The sequence below is a fragment of the Danio rerio genome, chromosome 6, assembly GCF_049306965.1.
Source record: "Danio rerio strain Tuebingen ecotype United States chromosome 6, GRCz12tu, whole genome shotgun sequence".
NCBI lineage: Eukaryota > Metazoa > Chordata > Actinopteri > Cypriniformes > Danionidae > Danio > Danio rerio.
Window position 1 is genome coordinate 16,611,055 of NC_133181.1, and position 19,860 is coordinate 16,630,914.

Genomic DNA, 19,860 nt, shown 5'->3' on the forward strand with positions numbered 1-19,860 from the left:
CTACCCCGAGGGGGAAAACATTAACAAAACACACAAACTTGGCTCAACAAGAACAAGGCAAGACTGGATCAGGAACACAGGGAGTGTAGACAACGAACTGGCAAAGGACTGAAAACATGAGGGGGATTATAAAGCAAAAAAGTAAATTGACACACAGGTGAACACAATTAACTAATAATGGGTTGACAAGGAGGGTGGGACTAGACAATAGACGGGAGAGCGCATGACACAGAGAGACAATACAAGCCATGCGCTCACATAACACAACACTGAAGCACACGACAAAAGCACGTGACCACAATGTAAACACCGAGCCACGTGCTTTGACAAAAGACGCAAGACACGAGCACACGATAGATAAACACCTTACCGTGCGCTCACACATAAGCAACGTGCATGCTTCATCTCAGCGCCAACCAAAACTGAAACCAACTAGACGGAGGCGCCGAGAATAAAGCAGCGCGCTGCTGACAGAACAAACACAAACACTAGTACAAGAGCGCGCGCGTCTGAGGGACGCAGAGCGTGCGCGGCCACATCATGTGGCAGCGCGCACACTCTGCGTACACCCACGACGGCGCGCGCGCACACAGAGACAGAAACAGGACCAGACATTGAGTAGTGTCAGAGCTCTGCCACCAAAACAAGAATTTACAAGACCAAAGTGGCAGAACCCTGACACATTCATTCATTCATTTAACCATTAAATAATGATTACATTAAGTTTATAGATTGTCATATTGTATATATCAGCCGTTGTGTGCACAGAGAAGAAGCACAATCTAACACTGTTCTTCTACAAGAAGGATCCAGTTTTCTTTAATATGAACTTTATTACCATTTTTAAACCCTAATACTTTAAAACTCATGTAAAATACCATTATATTATCTTTATATTTACTTTGAATTATGAATTATTATACATACTAACACTATTACATAAGGTTATACAAAGCATAACCATAACAAACAATAACTAGTTTATTAGATTATAAGTCAGACGTAGTATCAGTATATTGCTAATTTTATTATCAAAAGGCCTTTAATGTCATGGAACACTGAACAATAGATTGCTTTAAAAAGCTCAGTTGGTCACAGAGTCCTACACTGAATCTTCCAGTAAATTCACGATACAGAAAAAAACAGAGCACATAACGGATGTTGTAAAATGGTCTGATCAAGAATTCAAATCCAAACCACACAGTATATAACCGTCCTTGTCAACAAATCGAAAAGAACATTTGAGTAAAAAACAATTCAGAAGCCAAACAGAAGACCTCCTTGTGCGAAGAGAATGGAGCTCTGGGGCATCATGTTTTCCCAGCCAGTGGAATGGTGTGATCGGGCCTTGTGACTGTACCATGATCATCATGATGTCTTTACAACACTGGGCTTTCACACGTGGTCACATTTCTCATAAACTTATGTCACTGTTAAAACTATGATGTGTTGAGAAATGCAAATATGAACACTGAACCACCCACACTATTGCAGGCTGGCTCCACTACCAGAATAAGCTTACTCAATTAAGAAGTGTTAGACGATGTTAAATAAAGTCACTCTAATCTATATGATAACATTGAGGTTTTTAATCTAAATTAAATCCTCACCCAAGTCTTTCCTCTTCCTTCTTCCGGAGGACAAAGTCTCTTTGAATGACCTCCCACACATGCTTGGCCTCTTCTTCTGATAGCCTGGACAGGTCCAACTTCTTGTCCATGTTTAAAGACTGAATGATGAATATATGCAGAAAATTGTTATATAGTATTTAATAAGTATCAAACTAGCACAAACTTAATAATTTTAAGTATATCTATGGAAATTTTGCCTTTTGTGAAGACTAAAGAAATTACAGTCGTAATACTTCAGTTTTACTTTCTTACTTCAGTTTTACAGTATTATTAATTTTGGATAATTTAGATTTTTAGGTTATAAAAGATTTGTTAGGTTATACAAATTTATTTGATAAAATGTTTACATTAGCATTTAGTCATTTAGCAGATGCTTTTGTGCAATGTGAATTACAATTGAGGAGGCATTCAGCGATTCAACAAGGAGAGGCAATCCACACAATAGGTTTTATAATTATACAAAGGAACTGTTACTCCTCAAAGAACTAATGGCTAGAGTTAGGAAGGGGGGGTATTTTTATTATGATTTTAAATAGGGAAAACTGTGTTTCTACAGCTGGTTTGTCAAGCCCACTCACCTAAGTGATAAATGCACAATATTTTTGTATTTTTTTATTTAGTTTTTAAGAAAGTGTCTGGTGAAAATGTACAAATACTGGTGCATGTGTCAGTTTAAGACACAGAATTTAAGAGTTTTCTGCAGGTGGTTTGTCAAGCCCACTCACCTGTGTGAGGTGCACTTAGAATTTTATAATCTTTTGAATTTGCCGCATTTTTACATTTATGTTATATTTTCTTCCATCTGTTGCACTTTAAATTTGCAAATATCTTTTGTTAACATGCTAGATCCAATGATGTTTATATATATATATATATATATATATATATATATATATATATATATATATATATATATATATATATATATATATATATATATATATATATATATTTATTTATTTATTTATTTATTTATTTATTTATTTATATAAGGTCAGAATTATTAGCCCTGCTGTTTATTTTTTTTCCCCCAATTTCTGTTTAACGAAGAGATTTTTTCAACATATTTCTAAACATATTAGTTTTAATAACTCATCTCTAATAACAAATTTATTTCATCTTTGCCACGATGACAATAAAAGTAACCCAGTAAATAATATTTTGTTAGATATTTTTCAAGACACTTAAACATTTGAAGGCTTAAGTAGGTTAATAAGGTTAACTAGGCAGGTTGGGGTAATAAGGCCAGTTATTAAATAATAACGGTTTGTTCTGTAGACCGTCTGAAAAAAATAGCTGAAAGGAGCTAATAATTTTGATAATTATTAAAGTATTAAATATAATTAAAGTTAATAACTTAAAAATGTTCCATAAAAAATTAAAAACTACTTTTATTCTAGCCGAAATAAAACCGATAAGACTTTCTCCAGAAGAAAAAAATATTATAAGACATACTGTGAAAATTCCCTTGCTCTGTTAAACATAATTTAGGAAACATTTAAGAAAAAATTCAAAGGGGGCTAAAAATTCTGACTGCAACTGTATATATGTGTGCTTATGCATTTAGTGACAATTAGGGCTGTCGGTGCCTTGCTCATTAATTCATCAATAGCAAATAATTACATACAGAAATGATGACAAGGAATATGCAGAAACTTTTTTTCAGGAATAAAACTCATACATTAAAAGTCATGAGGGTGTAAATGATGAAATCATTTCAATTTAAAGGGCTGCATTTTGTTTTTCTTTGTATTGCATCTTGTAATTGTAGGAATTTAAAATGTTTTTGAGTGTTACCATTGTATTTCTAGATTACTTTGTATGTATTTTTGACAATCATATATACTATTTATTTCATCTTGCATTAGAAAATGATTCGACAAGCAAAAATCTCTTCTGTTTTTAAATTTTGTTATAGGTTACTTTTTCTAATAGTTAGTGTATATACAATTTAAAACTGTACTTTTAAAACATTTATTCAGGTATACCTTGGAAAAGATACTTGTTTAACTGAGTAATATTTTAATAAGTATATGTACTTGTAATCAGCTATATTCCTAAGTACTGTTTACAACCCTGGAACTCTACATATTTTTAAGAGGCACAACAGTCATCATACTCAAATGTCCATACATGGGTAAATCTCAGTATGATCAGCCCCTTTAGATAATAGTTCGCCAGTAGATCATTTTGTAAACACCTTCATCAATCATTTGTATGAAGCTTATAAATTCAGTTATAGAAGAAGCATTCGTTATTAAAAGTGCCAAGCTAAGACAACCAATGCTAAGCAAATAAATATCAATTATGGCCTATAGTCCTTTTAATAGATCATCACATATTATGTCAGCTGCAACAGTGCTCAAATGTGATCATGTAAAGATTTTTTTGAGATTGTTATAAGTAATTTAAATTAACAAATACATTAATGAGATACCTGACAGATGTCCACTGTTACATGGAATGTGACACAATACAGTAGGTGCACTCTTCACATTTACAAACCTTAATTTACAGTAGTTAGAATAACAGACTTATCTTAAACCTATAAACATTTTAGTAAACATTTAGCTTTGGACAGAACTGGTTGAATGAATGATAATAAAGACTTTTTTTTACCTTGTTTGCAGGCTCGCAGTTGCCAAGTCTTTCAGGATGAGGCAGATATTGTGAGTATTGTCAGAGGTATGGCAATCTTTATCACATGTCTATGTTTTTTTTTTTTTTTTTTTCCAAATGAAATGTGGAGGAAAGCGCCACCCTTTCCATGCTTGAAATGGACAGAATAGTGAATAGGGATTCTTTCATAATTCTGAAGCTTGGTTCATTTTCATCTGTGAAAAAACTTTTTTTTTTTTTTTTTTTTTTTTTTTTTTTTTTTGCTTGAATGTTCCAGAAAATCTTTAGTTTCATTTTAATTTTGTGCAGGAAAAGCTTGACCCTTAAGATCCCTGAAATGGACAGAATAATAGGCTGTCTTTCATAATTTTAAAGCTATATTTTGGTTAATTTTTATCTATGAAAATCTGTTTTTTTTTTAATGTTCCTGAAAGTCTTGAGTTTTATTTTATTAGTAATATTTTATATTTTTACATAACATTAACCTAAACTATTTTCTTATATCTTGTACAAAAAATGTTTTCATCAATTAAAGTGACATACAATCATGTGTTGTCATGACATGTTCATCGTACTATTTTACTGTGCAGTCTGTAAATTGGTTTTTCCATGTTCATCGTTGCAACCCAGGCTCATTCTGAAAACGTAGTCCCGTGGACGTTTCTGGAGATCATTACATTGTCATACCAGCAGGTGGCGATATATTGTCCTCGAAGTGGTAATTCAAGATTTTATCTAAACATTAAAGTTGTCTTCTAAAACCTAGTTTCATATCTCTACATTAGTCCACTTGAAGGAGTAAATGAAAACAAATGAATCAATTAAATGTACCAGACAGGATGCTTTTAGTTTTATGTTTTTTTTTCCTCACAACTAATAAAAAGAATCTATATCATCTGAAGGTTTTATCAACCAGCAAAAGCACAAACAAAAGTGCTTAAATTCACTTACTCCTTTTTATTTGCTCCTTTAAATGGTCTATATTAGTGGGCTTATGTAGAGAGCTGTGAATAAGGGTATAGGGGCCATGTCACAAATCATGTCATGAGAGCTATACACCTCCAGCTTCCAGGACAAGTTTTGTGTCAAGGAGCAGTAAATGATTCCCTAAAATTTTTTTTTCACCCATTACGTCCTCCGAACGTGTAAGAGATTATTTCATCTGTTGAACACAAGAAGATATTTTGAAGAATGAAAGTTGATAAGCCTATACCCATTGACTTGCAAAGAATCTTTTTACTGCACAACATCAACTGCTTAGTGACCAATATACAAAAATACCTAGTATGTGAAATAAACTCAGGTTTACAGGTTTGGAACAAGTTAAGGGTGAATAAATAATAATAATAATAATATTAAAAAATAATTAATAATAATAATAATAATAATTTCTATCATTTATATAGCAATTTTCTGGACACTCAATACACTTTACTCATTGGGGGGAATCTCCTCATCCACCACCAGTGTGCAGCATCCACCTGGATTATGCAACAGCAGCCATATTGCGCCAGACTGCACATCACACAACAGCTGATTGATGGAGATGATTGCAGAGAATGGGAAATAGCATTTTTTTGAAAACTTTAATTATACAAATTTGTACCTTTTCAAAAGGTACCACCGTAGTAACAGCTACCTTTATTTCTAAGAGTGTAGTGTATGTGTGTATGTCCTGATCCTCCAGGTTGGGGGTTGAGCGTTGGGCTAACAACCCACCTCCTAAAAAAAACTAGATGTTACAAAACACCAATATTTTGCAGCTAAATATCAACTTCGATGTGGGAGTAAGTAAGTAAGTAATTTATTTCTGACATATGCTATATACATTGGGCACAATTACTTTTTTCTTGGAAAAAACACAGGAGACATTTCAGGCACAACAACATATGGATTTGGAGGCTACAAAAAAAACCCAAAACATATACCCAAAACATACAAATATATAACAAATATATATATATATATATATATATATATATATATATATATATATATATATATATATATATATATATATATATATATATATATATATATATATATATATATATATATATATATGTATGTTTTGGGGGTTTTTTGTAGCCTCCAAATCCATATGCTGAAGGCTTTGCTAAGCTAACAATGTCAAATCTAAGGTCTCCCTTTGCAGTGAACTTTGAGCATCTTACATTCAGAGATTTTTTTATGTTCACACAGCTACATTACACATTAATGTATTACACAGCTACATTAAACATTAATATATTATACAATAAGTTTAATATATAATATTGTAGTGAACCACCCCTTTAAGTTCTTCTACTGAAGCTCACTTGGCTCTTTACGCTGTTCTTGCTTTCACCTTAATGTTGGTGTGCCTGAAATGTCTCCTGTGTTTTTTCCAAGAAAAAAGTAATTGTGCTCAATGTATAAAGCATATGTCAGAAATAAATTACTTACTTACTTACTTACTCCCACATCGAAGTTGATATTTAGCTGCAAAATATTGGTGTTTTGGAACATCTAGTTTTTTCAGGAGGTGGGTTGTTAGCCCAACGCTCAACCCCCAACCTGGAGGATCAGGACATACACACATACACTACACTCTTAGAAATAAAGGTAGCTGTTACTATGGTGGTACCTTCTGAAAAGGTACAAATTTGTACTTGAAGGGTACCTTAAAAGTATATATTAGTATCTTAAAATTTTAAGAGGAACATTTTTGTACTTTTTAGATACTGATATGTCCCCTTGAGATATTAATATGGACCTTTTAGGTACAAATTTGTATCTTTTCAAAAGGTACCACCCCAGTGACAGCTTGCATACCTTTATTTCTGAGAGTGTACGGACAATTTAACTTACCCAAATCACCTACAATTGCAATCTTCACACAGAAACACCAACTGACCCAGCCTGGGCTCGAACCAGCAACCTTCTTTCTATGAGGCGACAGCATGTCACCCCAGAAAAAAATGAATAAACAATAAATAATTTATCAGATAACAATTACTTGCATAATCTAATACTGTAAACACTGACATCAATAATATGACATCAATGACATCTAATATATTGACAATCAACAAATATCATTTAAACCTAATCCAATATTAATGTGATAGGGAACATTTGGCTCTGTTTATATTATCCACATTATCCACCTGTTTTGTACGTTCGCTCAATATGCTAACCTCTAACAAGATACCACATAGCATGTCTAAAAAAGTGAAGTAGAAATTCACTGAAATATCACTATAACAGTAGCCAAATAACGAATTGATTATTGGTGTATCTGAAACTAATTGTATAAATTAATGAATGAAGAATAAATTACATGCCTCAATGCTCTCCAGTGTTCACTCCAGAGGTCACATTTTTCTATCAGTGCTTTAAAGAGCCCCTATTAAGGATTTTTGAGAATGACCTTCCATGTAGTGTGTAACACTCTAAGGCCCAGTTTCACAAACAGGGCTTAGATTAAGCCAGGACTAGGCCTTCGTTAAATAAGGCTAATCAAGACACATTTTTAAAAATGGCCTTAGAAAAATATTACTGATGTGCACCTGGGGACAAAATGACACTGACATATTTTAAGACATCTCACCACAAGTTATTTTGAGTTGAGACAGCTCAAACATGCAATTTAATCTTGACTAGCCTTAAACCTTGTTTGTGAAACCAGGGGTAAGTGAAGTGAAATATCCAGCTAAGGCTTAAATCTGAAATTGCACAGTGTTTAAAAGTATTGATTCATCTATAAAAGAGTAGACTCACAGTGCTTCAAATAAATAGTCTTGATAACGAGTCTTTAGCCGTTTAGGCGTGACATCAACCTGAAACATAAGCCCCGGCTATTTGCTGCGAGTGCAAACCTAGGAAAATTAAAACCTGTGGCCCTGTCCACAAACAAAGCAAAGAAAAAGAGGAAGACAAGCACTGCAGCAGATCCTTGTTGAATCAAGTCACGCTGTGCTCAGCTGGATATTATTGAAAGTGTGAGGGAAAGTTAGTGTTATTTTCTCTACCCAAAGATTAAACTGTGAAAAGTCAGTGGTTGAGATTTTTTTTGCAAAAATACCTCAGCATTATAGCACAGCCTTGTGCTGTTTGAGTGATCCTGGAATCTACATGCTTACAACAGGCATTCATCGGCAATTTGTTAAAGGAAGGATCGAAAAGACTATTGATGTAAGGTAGAAATCTGCGCGGAACTAAATTTTGAATCCCGCTCCCGCGCGCACCCGCCAGGTTTTAGCCCGAACCCGACCGCTCCCGCTTATATTAAGAATTTGTTGTCCTACTGCCCGACCCGCCCCGTTTTCTGCCCGCCGCGCCCGATCCCGCTAAAGAGCGGGAGAGAACAAAACCGAAAATCACCCAGCTTTACAGTCCAGACAGCCAAGCTGTCTGTATAAACACATACACAGCACCAAGCACACACACACAGACAAAGCTCTCTCTCTCATACGCGCGCGCACGCGCACTAACACACACACAAGCACCAAGCAGACACACAGGCGTTTGCTGTTATATCAACTCAAAGTCTTGTGATACCATGTATCAAGTTCCAATGTAATACCAAAAGGTTTTATATAAAGGTATATAAATACTAAGTCGTGCCAGCTTCGGGCCGCAGCACACATTACCTCTCGGAATCGGGCAGTGAGTCCACAAGCATCCGGCCCGAGTCCGAGTCTCCGGCAGGCGAGAATCTAACCGGAACTGGCCCGAGTTTATTTTGCTATCTAGGAAAGCACTCTCTCTCTCTCACTAACATACACACACACAAGCACCAAGCACACACACAGGCAAAGCTCTCTCTCTCTCTCTCTCATTCGAATAGCAATATCCGCGATATTGCTAGACAGCCTGCTCCCGTCCCAAATTAAACCCGTTACCGACCGCTCCCGGAAATTTATTCTCGCGCCGCAGAAATCTGGTCGGGTCCTGCGGCGCCCGCGGGACAGCCGCGGGAATGCAGACCTCTAATGTAAGGGACTATGTCAGTACATGGATCAGTGGATCATGGATCAGTTTCTTCCTTCATTTTACAAGTGCTGCTTTGTTCAATAGTATCTGGATGCAGCCTTGATGATGCAAGCTGAGATTGCATCACTCAGCGATGCAATGTCAGACTCAATGCACTCAATGGAGCGAGTGACGTCACTGTGATGGGTAGGGTTATGGGTGGGGTTAGGTGAGCGCATTAAAAATAAGATTGCACTGCACCGAGTCTGCAGCCAGACCCCTCTCGCTTTGTTTGCGGATTTAAATGCGTTTGTGAGCTCGCATTCAACTGCCGTTTGCCGTATGTCTGAATAACACTGTTGAGAACCGGGTACTGTGTACTGTGGTGTTAGTAACTACTATTAAGCATATTTTGGGCGGCCACTGCGATCGGATCCTATACCGATGTTGTCGACCGGAGGGTTTCACAGGCTGTACCAAAATGTGGTTGAAATTATAGGAGTTTTCCGGGATAAATAACAAAATGGGTGGGTGGCGGGAGATGGGTCTGATATGCGGGAGACTCCGGGGAAAAACAGGAGTGTTGTCAGGTATGCTCACTCATAGACTATGCACTTTGACTACTTCATTATTGTTGATATCATGTACTGGGCATTTCACTCTGTCTTGCGCTGAATGCTGTCAACCAATCGCATCGGTCATTGGTCCAGTCAGTCCAGATTACCTTTGCGCTAAGGAGGAGTTTGGGAACAAATGAATCACTAAACGATACATATGGGAGTCGCTGGGATAATTAGGTAAAATAAATGCACATTATACAGTGTTTTTTGACCGTGCATGGACATCAGCCTGTTGTTGGAGACCCTTAAAACCAAAATATGACCGTTTTTAATGTATAGGGTGGGCCATTTATATAGTGACACCTTAATAAACGTATTGGGAATTTTACAAGAAAAACAATCCTTGGTTTTAAACGTAACTTCATTCTTTCATGAGTTATTTACAAGCCCCCTCAAATATACTAATGTGCTACAAACAGGACGTTAATATTACCAACCATTACCATTTTATTAAGGTGTATCCACATGAATAGCCCACCCTGTATAATACGGGCTCTTTAGAGATCGTTATACCTAACTGTTCCATAACTGATGCAACAGAGTTGACCAGAATGTAGAGACAGACACCAAGTTTACCCAAAATTCTACATCACACATATGCATTGCTCTAATTTAGAAATCTATTAAAGATCGTCACCAGTCAAGATCAATAAAAATCAATGCAAACATTATTATTGCAATGTGCCTTCTTGGATTTTTGTTAAATAATGAGCAATTCTACATGTATGCAACTGTTGCTGTGTCTTACAGTAGAGCCCATGAGGCAGAAGCTAAGGTGACAGAGTGAGTTTCTATTTACTGTACGCCCATCTACAGGCAATGTCTGTGGCGGCTAAAAATGAATCTGGGATAGTTTTACAACACAGTCTTAGATGTGCACTCTGCAATACCTCAACACTGTTTCGTGCCTCACTGCCTGCAAAATGACACAGCACTTCTATCCTGCTATTTTTTTTAGCTGAACAACACTGTATCCATACTCCAGCAGTAGCCTTACTGATCAGCAAAAAAGATCCACAGCTGTATTGCACCCAGATAATAATAATAATAATACATTTTAAAATAATTTATTTTGTAGGTTAGGAGGCTGAATGGGATGGTGCCCTTTAGTGCATTGGGTCTAGACTATGGCCAGGGTTAGTCATTACTCTAAAATTAGATTGTGTTTTCAGGCCTGGCATTGGGACTTGGCTAGGGGAACTCCTGCTCTTATTTAGGGAAACATTGCTGAGCTTTCAGTGACTTTACTGTTGCACCAACTGGATCTTTTCTGGTTCTGTGGATACTGAAAAGTTTCAACCATTGTTTTATGCTGAGGTATTATTTAGACCAGAATTGTTAATTCTTGTTTATGAAGGGTCAACGTCCTGCACAGTTTTGCTCCTACCAAATTCAACGCAGTTACTTCAAAGTTTCTACACTGAAAAAAAAAAGGTGAAACTAATGTGTCTTTGACTCAAAGTAGTCATTTTATATTGGGTGAAGTGAAAAATGATTGTTTATGAGTAAAATCTGTTTAATTCAATTTGGCCAAAGCAAAAATAAATAAATAAATAAATAAATAAAATAAATTGAAAATGAACCCCTTAGATAAACCTAAAAACATTCTTATCAAGATATTTTATTTATATATTTATGCATGTTAATACTTTAAAGCAGCAGTTTTATGTGACAACATTAAATAGGTCATGTTTATGTGCTTTAAATTTTCATTCATTTCTAATGTGAGTTTAAATACCATTTTGCATGGCATTTATAGCCATACTGAAAGCACCCGCAGAAAGTTTACCCCATTATTAAAAAAAAAAAAAGCAAAAAAATAAATAAAAATAGCCCACATTATATGTATTTATTATGTTTATATAGTGGTCCAAAGTAATTTTTTTAAGCCAAACAAAAAGTAATTAAAATAATTCATAATCTGTAAAAACAGTACTTTATCTTTGCTGAAACTTAAATTGTATAGTTTAACCCAAAGTTTTTTAAGAAAAAAATAATTGCTGTAACAAATTACTGTACAGTAAGTTAATTCAAAGTCTTTTTTCCAGTGTAATGATAATGCAAATGTCGATTAGCTGAGTCAGTTCTGTTTAATTAGGGATGGAACGCTGCTGGACAGTGGCTGTCCAGAAATAGATTTAGAGATGCCTTTTAGACAGATTTAATTACGTTAATTCTGTGGCTTATGGTGATTTTTAAATATACAAATATAGACTTAATATTGGTTTTATGGCAAAATTTGGAAAAAAAGATTTTAAATTTGTGTTATTGGGCTGAGAAGATAGTCGTGACATGCACATGCACAAACTTCATCTCGTGCCCGCGTTGCCTCCAGCATGTTAGAAAACATGAAAGCTGAGCCTCAGACTTAACGGATAAATATACATGACAGACATGCACAATACTATTCATGGCAGCTGAGGCCAACATACCTTTAAATCAACAGGTCACCTATAAACAGCTGTTATATTCTTTGGTTTAAAATTTAGTTTTTCTCTTAAATGGATTCTTTGCTGTTTTGTTGTTTCTATTTTTAAAAATGGGTTTTCTAAATAAATTAAATGTATAGATTTGTCTTAAATGTATAGATTTTAATGCCAATTGCCCACTCTGTACTGCATGTTTGTACTTGCCCATGCATAGGGCACTGGGTTCATAGTTACAATTAGTCTGTCTAAGTGGAAGAAATGTGGGTCATACTTCATTAAAAGACCCCAGACCCCAAAATTTTTTGAATAATTGTGTTTTTGTGTTTAATATATAGTATAAAAGTGTTGTTGTTTTTATTAGGCAAATAAGAAATCAATCAACAAACATTTAATTAGGGCCTGCGAGTAAATAACTGCCCAGTAAATTCATGGATAAAACAAAAAAATTATAATATATTATTTAATATTTATAAATAAAAAAAACATTTAAAGTCATAAATATTCAAAGGTAAACATATTTAGTTAAATAATAGCATAAAATATTCCTTTTAGGAATGGTTTTGTGATCTCTTTCTATATTGATCTCACAGTTATTTAAAAAAAAACATTTGCTAAACAGTTTAATGTCTTAATCCTTGGTGGATGAGTGTGTTGAAACAGGTGGAGAAGTAAGTAGTTATGCTTTTGTATGTTAACAGTGTTGAAATTGCTGTTATTATTTTATTATTTAGCTTTTTTTAATAACCTGATTATTATACATTATATATTTTCCCATAATGATGTACGTCGTCTTATAATTTTGGGTCTCATTTTCAGTAAAAAAAAAAAAATTAATAATTGCTAGTTAAATAAAAGTAACTTTAAGTCTTTTATTCTTTATAGTAAGAATAATTTTGGCCTTGACTGTAAATATCTCCACAGTCAGGGTTTGTTTAGAATCATAGCAACTGTGTCTGCAGTGGATGGCAGAATCAGTGCTAACCTCTAACCCATAGCTTTGTCAGAAATGCCTGCCAGCAGCTGTAATTGTCAGGGTTGGAAACATGAGGCCTGCACACTGTGAGTCTATTCCTGGAGTTCGGTGGCTTCACTCATTCTCACCCGGCTAAAATAACCACCCACTTCAACTGTGTAGCGCAATGCCTCTCAAGGAGAGAATGCAGATATAGCCACTCGGTTTAAAGCAGTCAAATGTTAAGAATTTTTTTAAGGTTATGTGAAGGTGTGTACATCTTTGCAAATAAGGGAGAAATTCAAATCAGTATTTTTTTGTAAGTCCTTTATTTCCACTGAATTATCCAATGAAAATGAGCATTGCATTACAGTCAAGTGCAAGTGCAATTTTCAAGTATTCAAACATTTGGGTCTCACATGACACTCTAAACCTGGTAAAGCTGTATTCTACAGCTTATACGTCTAGCTTTTATCTAGCAAACAAAACATCATGTTCTACCGTTCTATTAAAATATAAAAAAAACAATTCAATATGAACATTCATATTATTAAAAAAGTACAAAATTCAAGTGGAAAAGACACAAATGGTACAAATGGTGCAATTAGTTGCAAAAAGATTGCACGCCCCTTGCCTCACAGTTATCAAAATCAGCTAGAATATCGTCCTTTTCATCAATACTGTCAACAAAGTCTTTAGAGTCTCTCATTGCTTATTCCTCCTCCTCTTCTTCTTCCTCCTCCTCATCATCATCATTATCAATACCACCAACTCCAAAGTCCATTTTTGTTAGTACGGCCTCTACATCTTCAGTGTCAATCGTGAAGTGGTCCATACTCTCAAAGCCAGGCTCTGGCCTCTGTAGATGAGAGTTCTTGGTTGCATCTTTGGCTTCGATGAGGAGCTGTTTAGCAGCAATGAGGAACTCCGCTGTATTGTTGTTGTCCATCGTCTGAGAAGCTTTGTCCATCAGTTTAATGCTGGCCTGCAGCTGCTCATTGTACTGCTGGACTAGAGATCTGATCACAGCCACCTTCTCATCCTGCTCCTGGGTGATCTGCTCCAGAAGATGCGTCTTACGGTCTTCTAGGACGGCGTAGAGATGGTCAAATTTCTCCCCCAGCTTCTGCTTCTGTGCCTGGCAGTTTTCTTCCACTGTTTTGGAGGTTTCCTCCATCTGCGATAACATCGCCTGCAGACAGCTGTTGCTGGCGCCTAGTAGATCAATTGAATTTTTAAGCTCAGACTTCTGGACCTCATAAACAGATTTTAGAGTGGAAACTTCACAGTCTTTGTGCTGACCGAATACCTTGCACATGGAGCAAGTGGGTGTCTGGCAGGTTACGCAGTAGATGTTGATCTTTTCCTCTTCGTGAACATCACACATGGGCTCTTTTGTTTCTTTGGATTTCAAAGGGGGTTCAAGGGCATTGCTTCCTTTCTCCAACTGCTGCTTGTAGATGTCTATGATGTTCTCCACCAGAAGGTTCCTCTGCAGGCCATAGACACCATGGCGGTCCAGAACCACCTCGAAGCGACAAGTAGGGCATCGGAAGATACCTCCAGAGAAGTGGTAGGGATTTTTGGAGTCGTAGAGTTCACTGGCGCAGCTGCGGCAGAGATTGTGTTGGCACGGGAGAATGACTACAGGCTTTGTGAACATGTCCAGGCAGATGGGACAGCTCAACTGCTTTTCCAGGCTCTCCATGGGACTCGGAGCCCGAACTATTTGACCCGTTTGGATGTCCATTGCTGAGGTAGAGTCCTTATAACCTTCACTGCTTTGCCTCTTTCTGCTTGCTTCTTCCTTTACTGAGGTTTATTTGATCTGGCGGTGCAGAGCGCACTTGGGTCTTATATACCAGCCGGCCGCCTGTGACACTTGATCTGTGAGGCGGCTGTGACAGGATTGCTCCCACCACTTGTTTGTGCGGCTTGATTCGGAGAAACATGCAGCCCTCCAACACAAGCCACTAAAGAAGTCACATGCCAAACTTAGCAACACAGACCCCCTCCCTTTCTAAGCTCTCCATCTGTGGGAGAAATGTGTAGGCAAATCACACAGTCAGGCCAAACAAGAGCCATGTGATAGTCGATGGCATGTAGACATCCAGACATCCAGAACGTCCCCGACTGCACAACAACATGTCCTGTCAATTGCAACATTATTCATTATTTAACTTTAATAGCTTTAGTATTATTGTTTCCTACACTGTAAACAATATCCATAAATTAGCAGTTTCCATATTTTCTCATTCATGTTTTATTACAATCACAATATTATTATTTCCCCTATTTATTAATGCTTTTTATTGCATTATGCGACCTTGATCTTTTGTCCAACAATTAAAAGATTGAAAAGCGACTTTAATTAACAATTTAAATAGTTTAAAGTAATATATTGTCTGGGTTGGTAGATCACAATACAAAACCCTTGTACATTTTCTGTTATTTTATAGACTTTCCTAAGTATTATAGTATTTCAAACTGTTAAATGTCAATAAATGTCACTTTGTTAAACTGTAGAGTTGATAATTAAATAAACAGAAAATGCTTGTGAACTACAAAATACAGAAAGAGTTTTTTTTTTTTTACATTTACCATTAATATCCATCTGTATTTTCTGGAAGAAATGTCAGTCAGGTGGGTTTGTGTGGGCAGGGAAAGACAGACATAAGACTTTCCACTTCAAGCCCCTCATCCCCCATGACTGGGTGTTTCACAACTTTAGCACAGTGAATTTGTAAACAAACAGTCACATGGAACCATTCGACATCAACTTGAGCAATACTACACTGAAAGTCTTATTGTCCCCTCCAAAATAGCAGGTGGACACTGCTGTACATAGTTGTTATGGTTGTCATATTGGTTGCAGAATCGTCTCACTCACATATGTTTGCTAAAACATGTCCAGACCAGTATGTGCTTGTCAAGGGTAAAGTTTATCATCTATAAAAAATACAAACGTAGTTAAGCATTTATTTATTTGCTTTTTTTAAATCGAATATTTTAATAAAAAGGTGGTAATAAATGTGTATAATAAAGTATTTGTATTTTGTTGTTAATATTATGAGTTGTCAACATATATTTTCAAAATGATATATAACACACGAGTAGATCGTTGAGGGTAAAGACAAAATCAAAATCAGTGTTGTTCTTAAATGAAATTAACAATGTTTTTGTTTTTTAATAATCAAAAAATAATATAAATAAAACATAATTAAAGACAATATAAATAAAAAAACAACTAATGTGGATTGTAAAACTTATTCAAATTATAAAAATACACATACTTTTATCTATATACACTCAGTTACCACTTTATTAGGTACACTTTGCTATAGTAGTTTCTGGTTAAACTCTTTTTGTTTATAACTCTTTGGGGTGTATATTTTTATTTATTTTTTTCCTAAACCTAAATCTTGCTTAGACGTATCAATTATATAGATATATTCAATATGTAAATGCCAATATAAATATCTTTTACCACAAGAATGTCACATGAGTGTCACATGCTAAAATATCATGTGAATTAAATGTGGAACACATAAAAAATGCGGTTCTTTATCACATTGGATCTCGACATGTTTTCAATTTAAAAAATAGCCAACATCACATGTGGGTTAACATGTAATGATGACATATGAAGACATATAAAGATTTTCTGAAAGAGGTTCTTGGAAAGCCATGGTCTAGCATACCTCACTCCAACAGATCAACCCAAGTCACCCTTGGGTAAGACTTTACTTGAAGGTGTGTTTATAAGATTTTATGCATGCAATGACAACTGTCATTAAGTGTCCTTTAATCAATATGTCATTTTAAATGCAAATGTGACATTTATTTGAGATGTCCTTGCTATGACATAAACAATAGGCTTAATCACAACCTGTCTTTGTTTTTGTCATTACAAATTGACATCACTAAGACAACATACAGTATTCATAGCGCTTCACTTTTTCCACATTTTTATGTTACAGCCTTATTTAAAAAATAGATTAAATTAATTTATTTCCTCAACATTCTACACACAATACCCCATAATGATATTGTGAAAAAAGATTTTTTTGAGATTGTTACAAATTTATAAAAGATAAAGAACCTGAAAGATCACGTTCAGTATATATATATTCACATATATAATATTAATATTATGTATATACACAGCTCACCTGTGGTCAATTCAGTTGATTAAACATGATTTGAAAAGGCATACACCTGTCTATATAAGATCCCAGAGTTGACAGTGCATGTCAAAGCACAAACCAAGCATGAAGACAAAGGAATTGTCTGTAGACCTCCGAGACAGGATTGTGCAGGCACAAGGACAATGTTACAGAAACATTTCTGCTGCTCTGAAAGCTCCAATGAGCACAGTGGCCTCCATCATCCGTAAATGGAAGATGTTTGGAACCGCCAGGACTCTTCCTAGAGCTGGCCGGCCATCTAAGCTGAGTGATCGGGAGAGAAGGGCCTTAGACAGGAAAGTGATCAATAACCCGATGGTCACTCTGTCTGAGCTCCAGAGTTCTTCTGTGGAGAGAGGAGAAACTTACAGAAGGACAACCATCTGTTCAGCAATCCACCAATCAGGCCTGTATGATAGAGTGGCCAGACAGAAGCCACTTCATGCCAGGAATTTGCCAAAAGGCATCTGAAGGACTCTCAGACCATAAGAAACAAAATTCTCTGGTCTGATGAGACTAAAATTTAACTCTTTGGAGTGAATGCCAGGCGTTACATTTGGAGAAAACCAGGCACCGCTCATCACCAGGCTAAGACCATCCCTACAGTGAAGCATGGTGGGGGGAAAGATGAATGCAACAATGTACAGAGACATCCTGAATGAAAACCTGCTTCAGAGTGCTCTTGACCTCAGACTGGGGCGACGGTTCATCCTCCAGCAGGACAATGGCCCAAAGCACACCTCCAAAAAATCAATGGAGTGGCTTCACAACAACTCGGTGAATGTCCTTGAGTGGCCCAGCCAGAGCCGAGACCCTAAATCTTATTGAACATCTCTGGAGAGATCTGAAAATGGCTGTACACCGTCGCTTCCCGTTCAACCTGATAGACCTTGAGAGGTACTGCAAAGAGGAATGGGAAAAAATTCCCAAAGACAGGTGTGCCAAGTTTCTGGCATCATATTCTAAAAGACTTGAGGCTGTAATTGTTGCCAAAGGTGCATCAACAAAGCATTAAGCAAAGGCTGTGAATGTACATGTGATTTTTCAGGTTTTTTATTTTTTATAAATTCGCTATCTTTTTTTTTTTTAATCTTTTTTTCACATTGTCCTTATAGGGTATTGTGTGTAATATGGAAAAATGGAATAAGGCTGTAACATACATGTAAAACAATATGGGAAAAGTTAAGCACTTTGAATACTTTTCGCACTGTAACTTGTCATAAATCTGTAATAAACATAAATGTCATGGGGCATTATAAGTGAGTCAATAATATTCTTTTTGACCTACAAATTTAATTTCTCATTAAAATATCATTATTTGTCAATGCTCCGTTAAATATTTGTTTTACTGTGTCATGAATAGTTTTTTTTATAAAGTTTTTTTTTTAAGTTTCCTCCAACAGATGGTCAGTAAATGGACAGTTTTAAATATTAATAAAAAGATGAATAGGTGTTAGACAAATAAAATAAATAATCCAATATCACTATTAATAATTCAAATTGATGAATTTGTATTGTATTGCATTTGGCACATTTTATTGCACTTTTGAGCAACTGTCCATTGTAACCTATCGGTGCGATCTTATTTTTCTAGAGGCATTCTTTGCTTTTAAGGATACACCACATTGGATTATTCTTTTTTGTGTGTTATTATAATTTCCAGGTCATTTGTGATAGGCCTATTGCCAGCTATGTGGTCACTGAGGTCTGGACATCTGTATTGTTTTGTGATCAAGCATAAAATGTGTACTAAGAATGAAACAAATTATTAATATCATGAATAAATTGACAGATGCTTACACTCACAAAAATTACAAGTTGGAAATAGAGAAATATAAATACACTTTTTGATAGTGTCTCTTGCAAACCTATGTATGCATGACTATAAATTATGAAAATAATGTAAAAACTGTTTATGCAGCTGATTTGGACAAAACGCTATATGGCTTAACCCACCATTGTACTGTCTTTATTAAATTAGGTTGAAACAATGCAATAAAATGCTAATTTATAATTTTAATTTTACTTATTATTATTGAAGGATTTATTTTATTTCTCTAACACCTATTCATCTTTATTATGACATTTTATTCTGCCCTTCTTCAAAAGTATATTCAAAAGAATAGTCTGACCTTGAGGAAACATTATCAAATGAAAATATTCCTGACACTCTTATTGACATGACATGGACAAGTGTTGACATGACATTTTCAATTCAGTTTCTACCACTGTAGTTAAGCACAAGAAAATATTAATGGTGCTGTTATAACATTATTTGACATGCTGTATTAATACCATAATTATGATATTGATATATATAATCTACTTTGCTCAGTGGCTTCATGACTGTTTAATTAAAATAGGAGCAGCTGATGTAGCGTTTCATATAACCTTTATGAAGAGGCACAGAGGACAGTTTGTTGGCGCTTCCATGTGTTCATCGTCCATGTAAATATAAACAAGTAC

General features: G+C 35.5%; 2 protein-coding genes across 6 annotated transcripts in view; both read right to left on the bottom strand.

The window, feature by feature from the left end:
- Positions 1-19,860, bottom strand: part of mlpha (melanophilin a) — a 48,541-nt gene that overhangs the window by 26,960 nt on the left and 1,721 nt on the right. For 3 of the 5 annotated variants that reach the window (XM_073953060.1, NM_001079679.3, XM_005168711.6), the window contains 2 exon segments: positions 4,251-4,302; positions 1,611-1,729 (listed from right to left, as the gene is read on the bottom strand). In XM_073953060.1, coding sequence (XP_073809161.1) covers positions 1,611-1,720 — 110 coding nt within the window. In that variant the 5' untranslated portion in view covers positions 1,721-1,729; positions 4,251-4,302. 5 annotated transcript variants of the gene reach the window in all.
- trim63a (tripartite motif containing 63a) lies at positions 13,528-15,038 on the bottom strand. The gene is given in 1 exon segment (NM_001002133.1): positions 13,528-15,038. A coding segment is annotated over 1 exon segment (1,038 nt). The 5' UTR covers positions 14,958-15,038; the 3' UTR covers positions 13,528-13,919.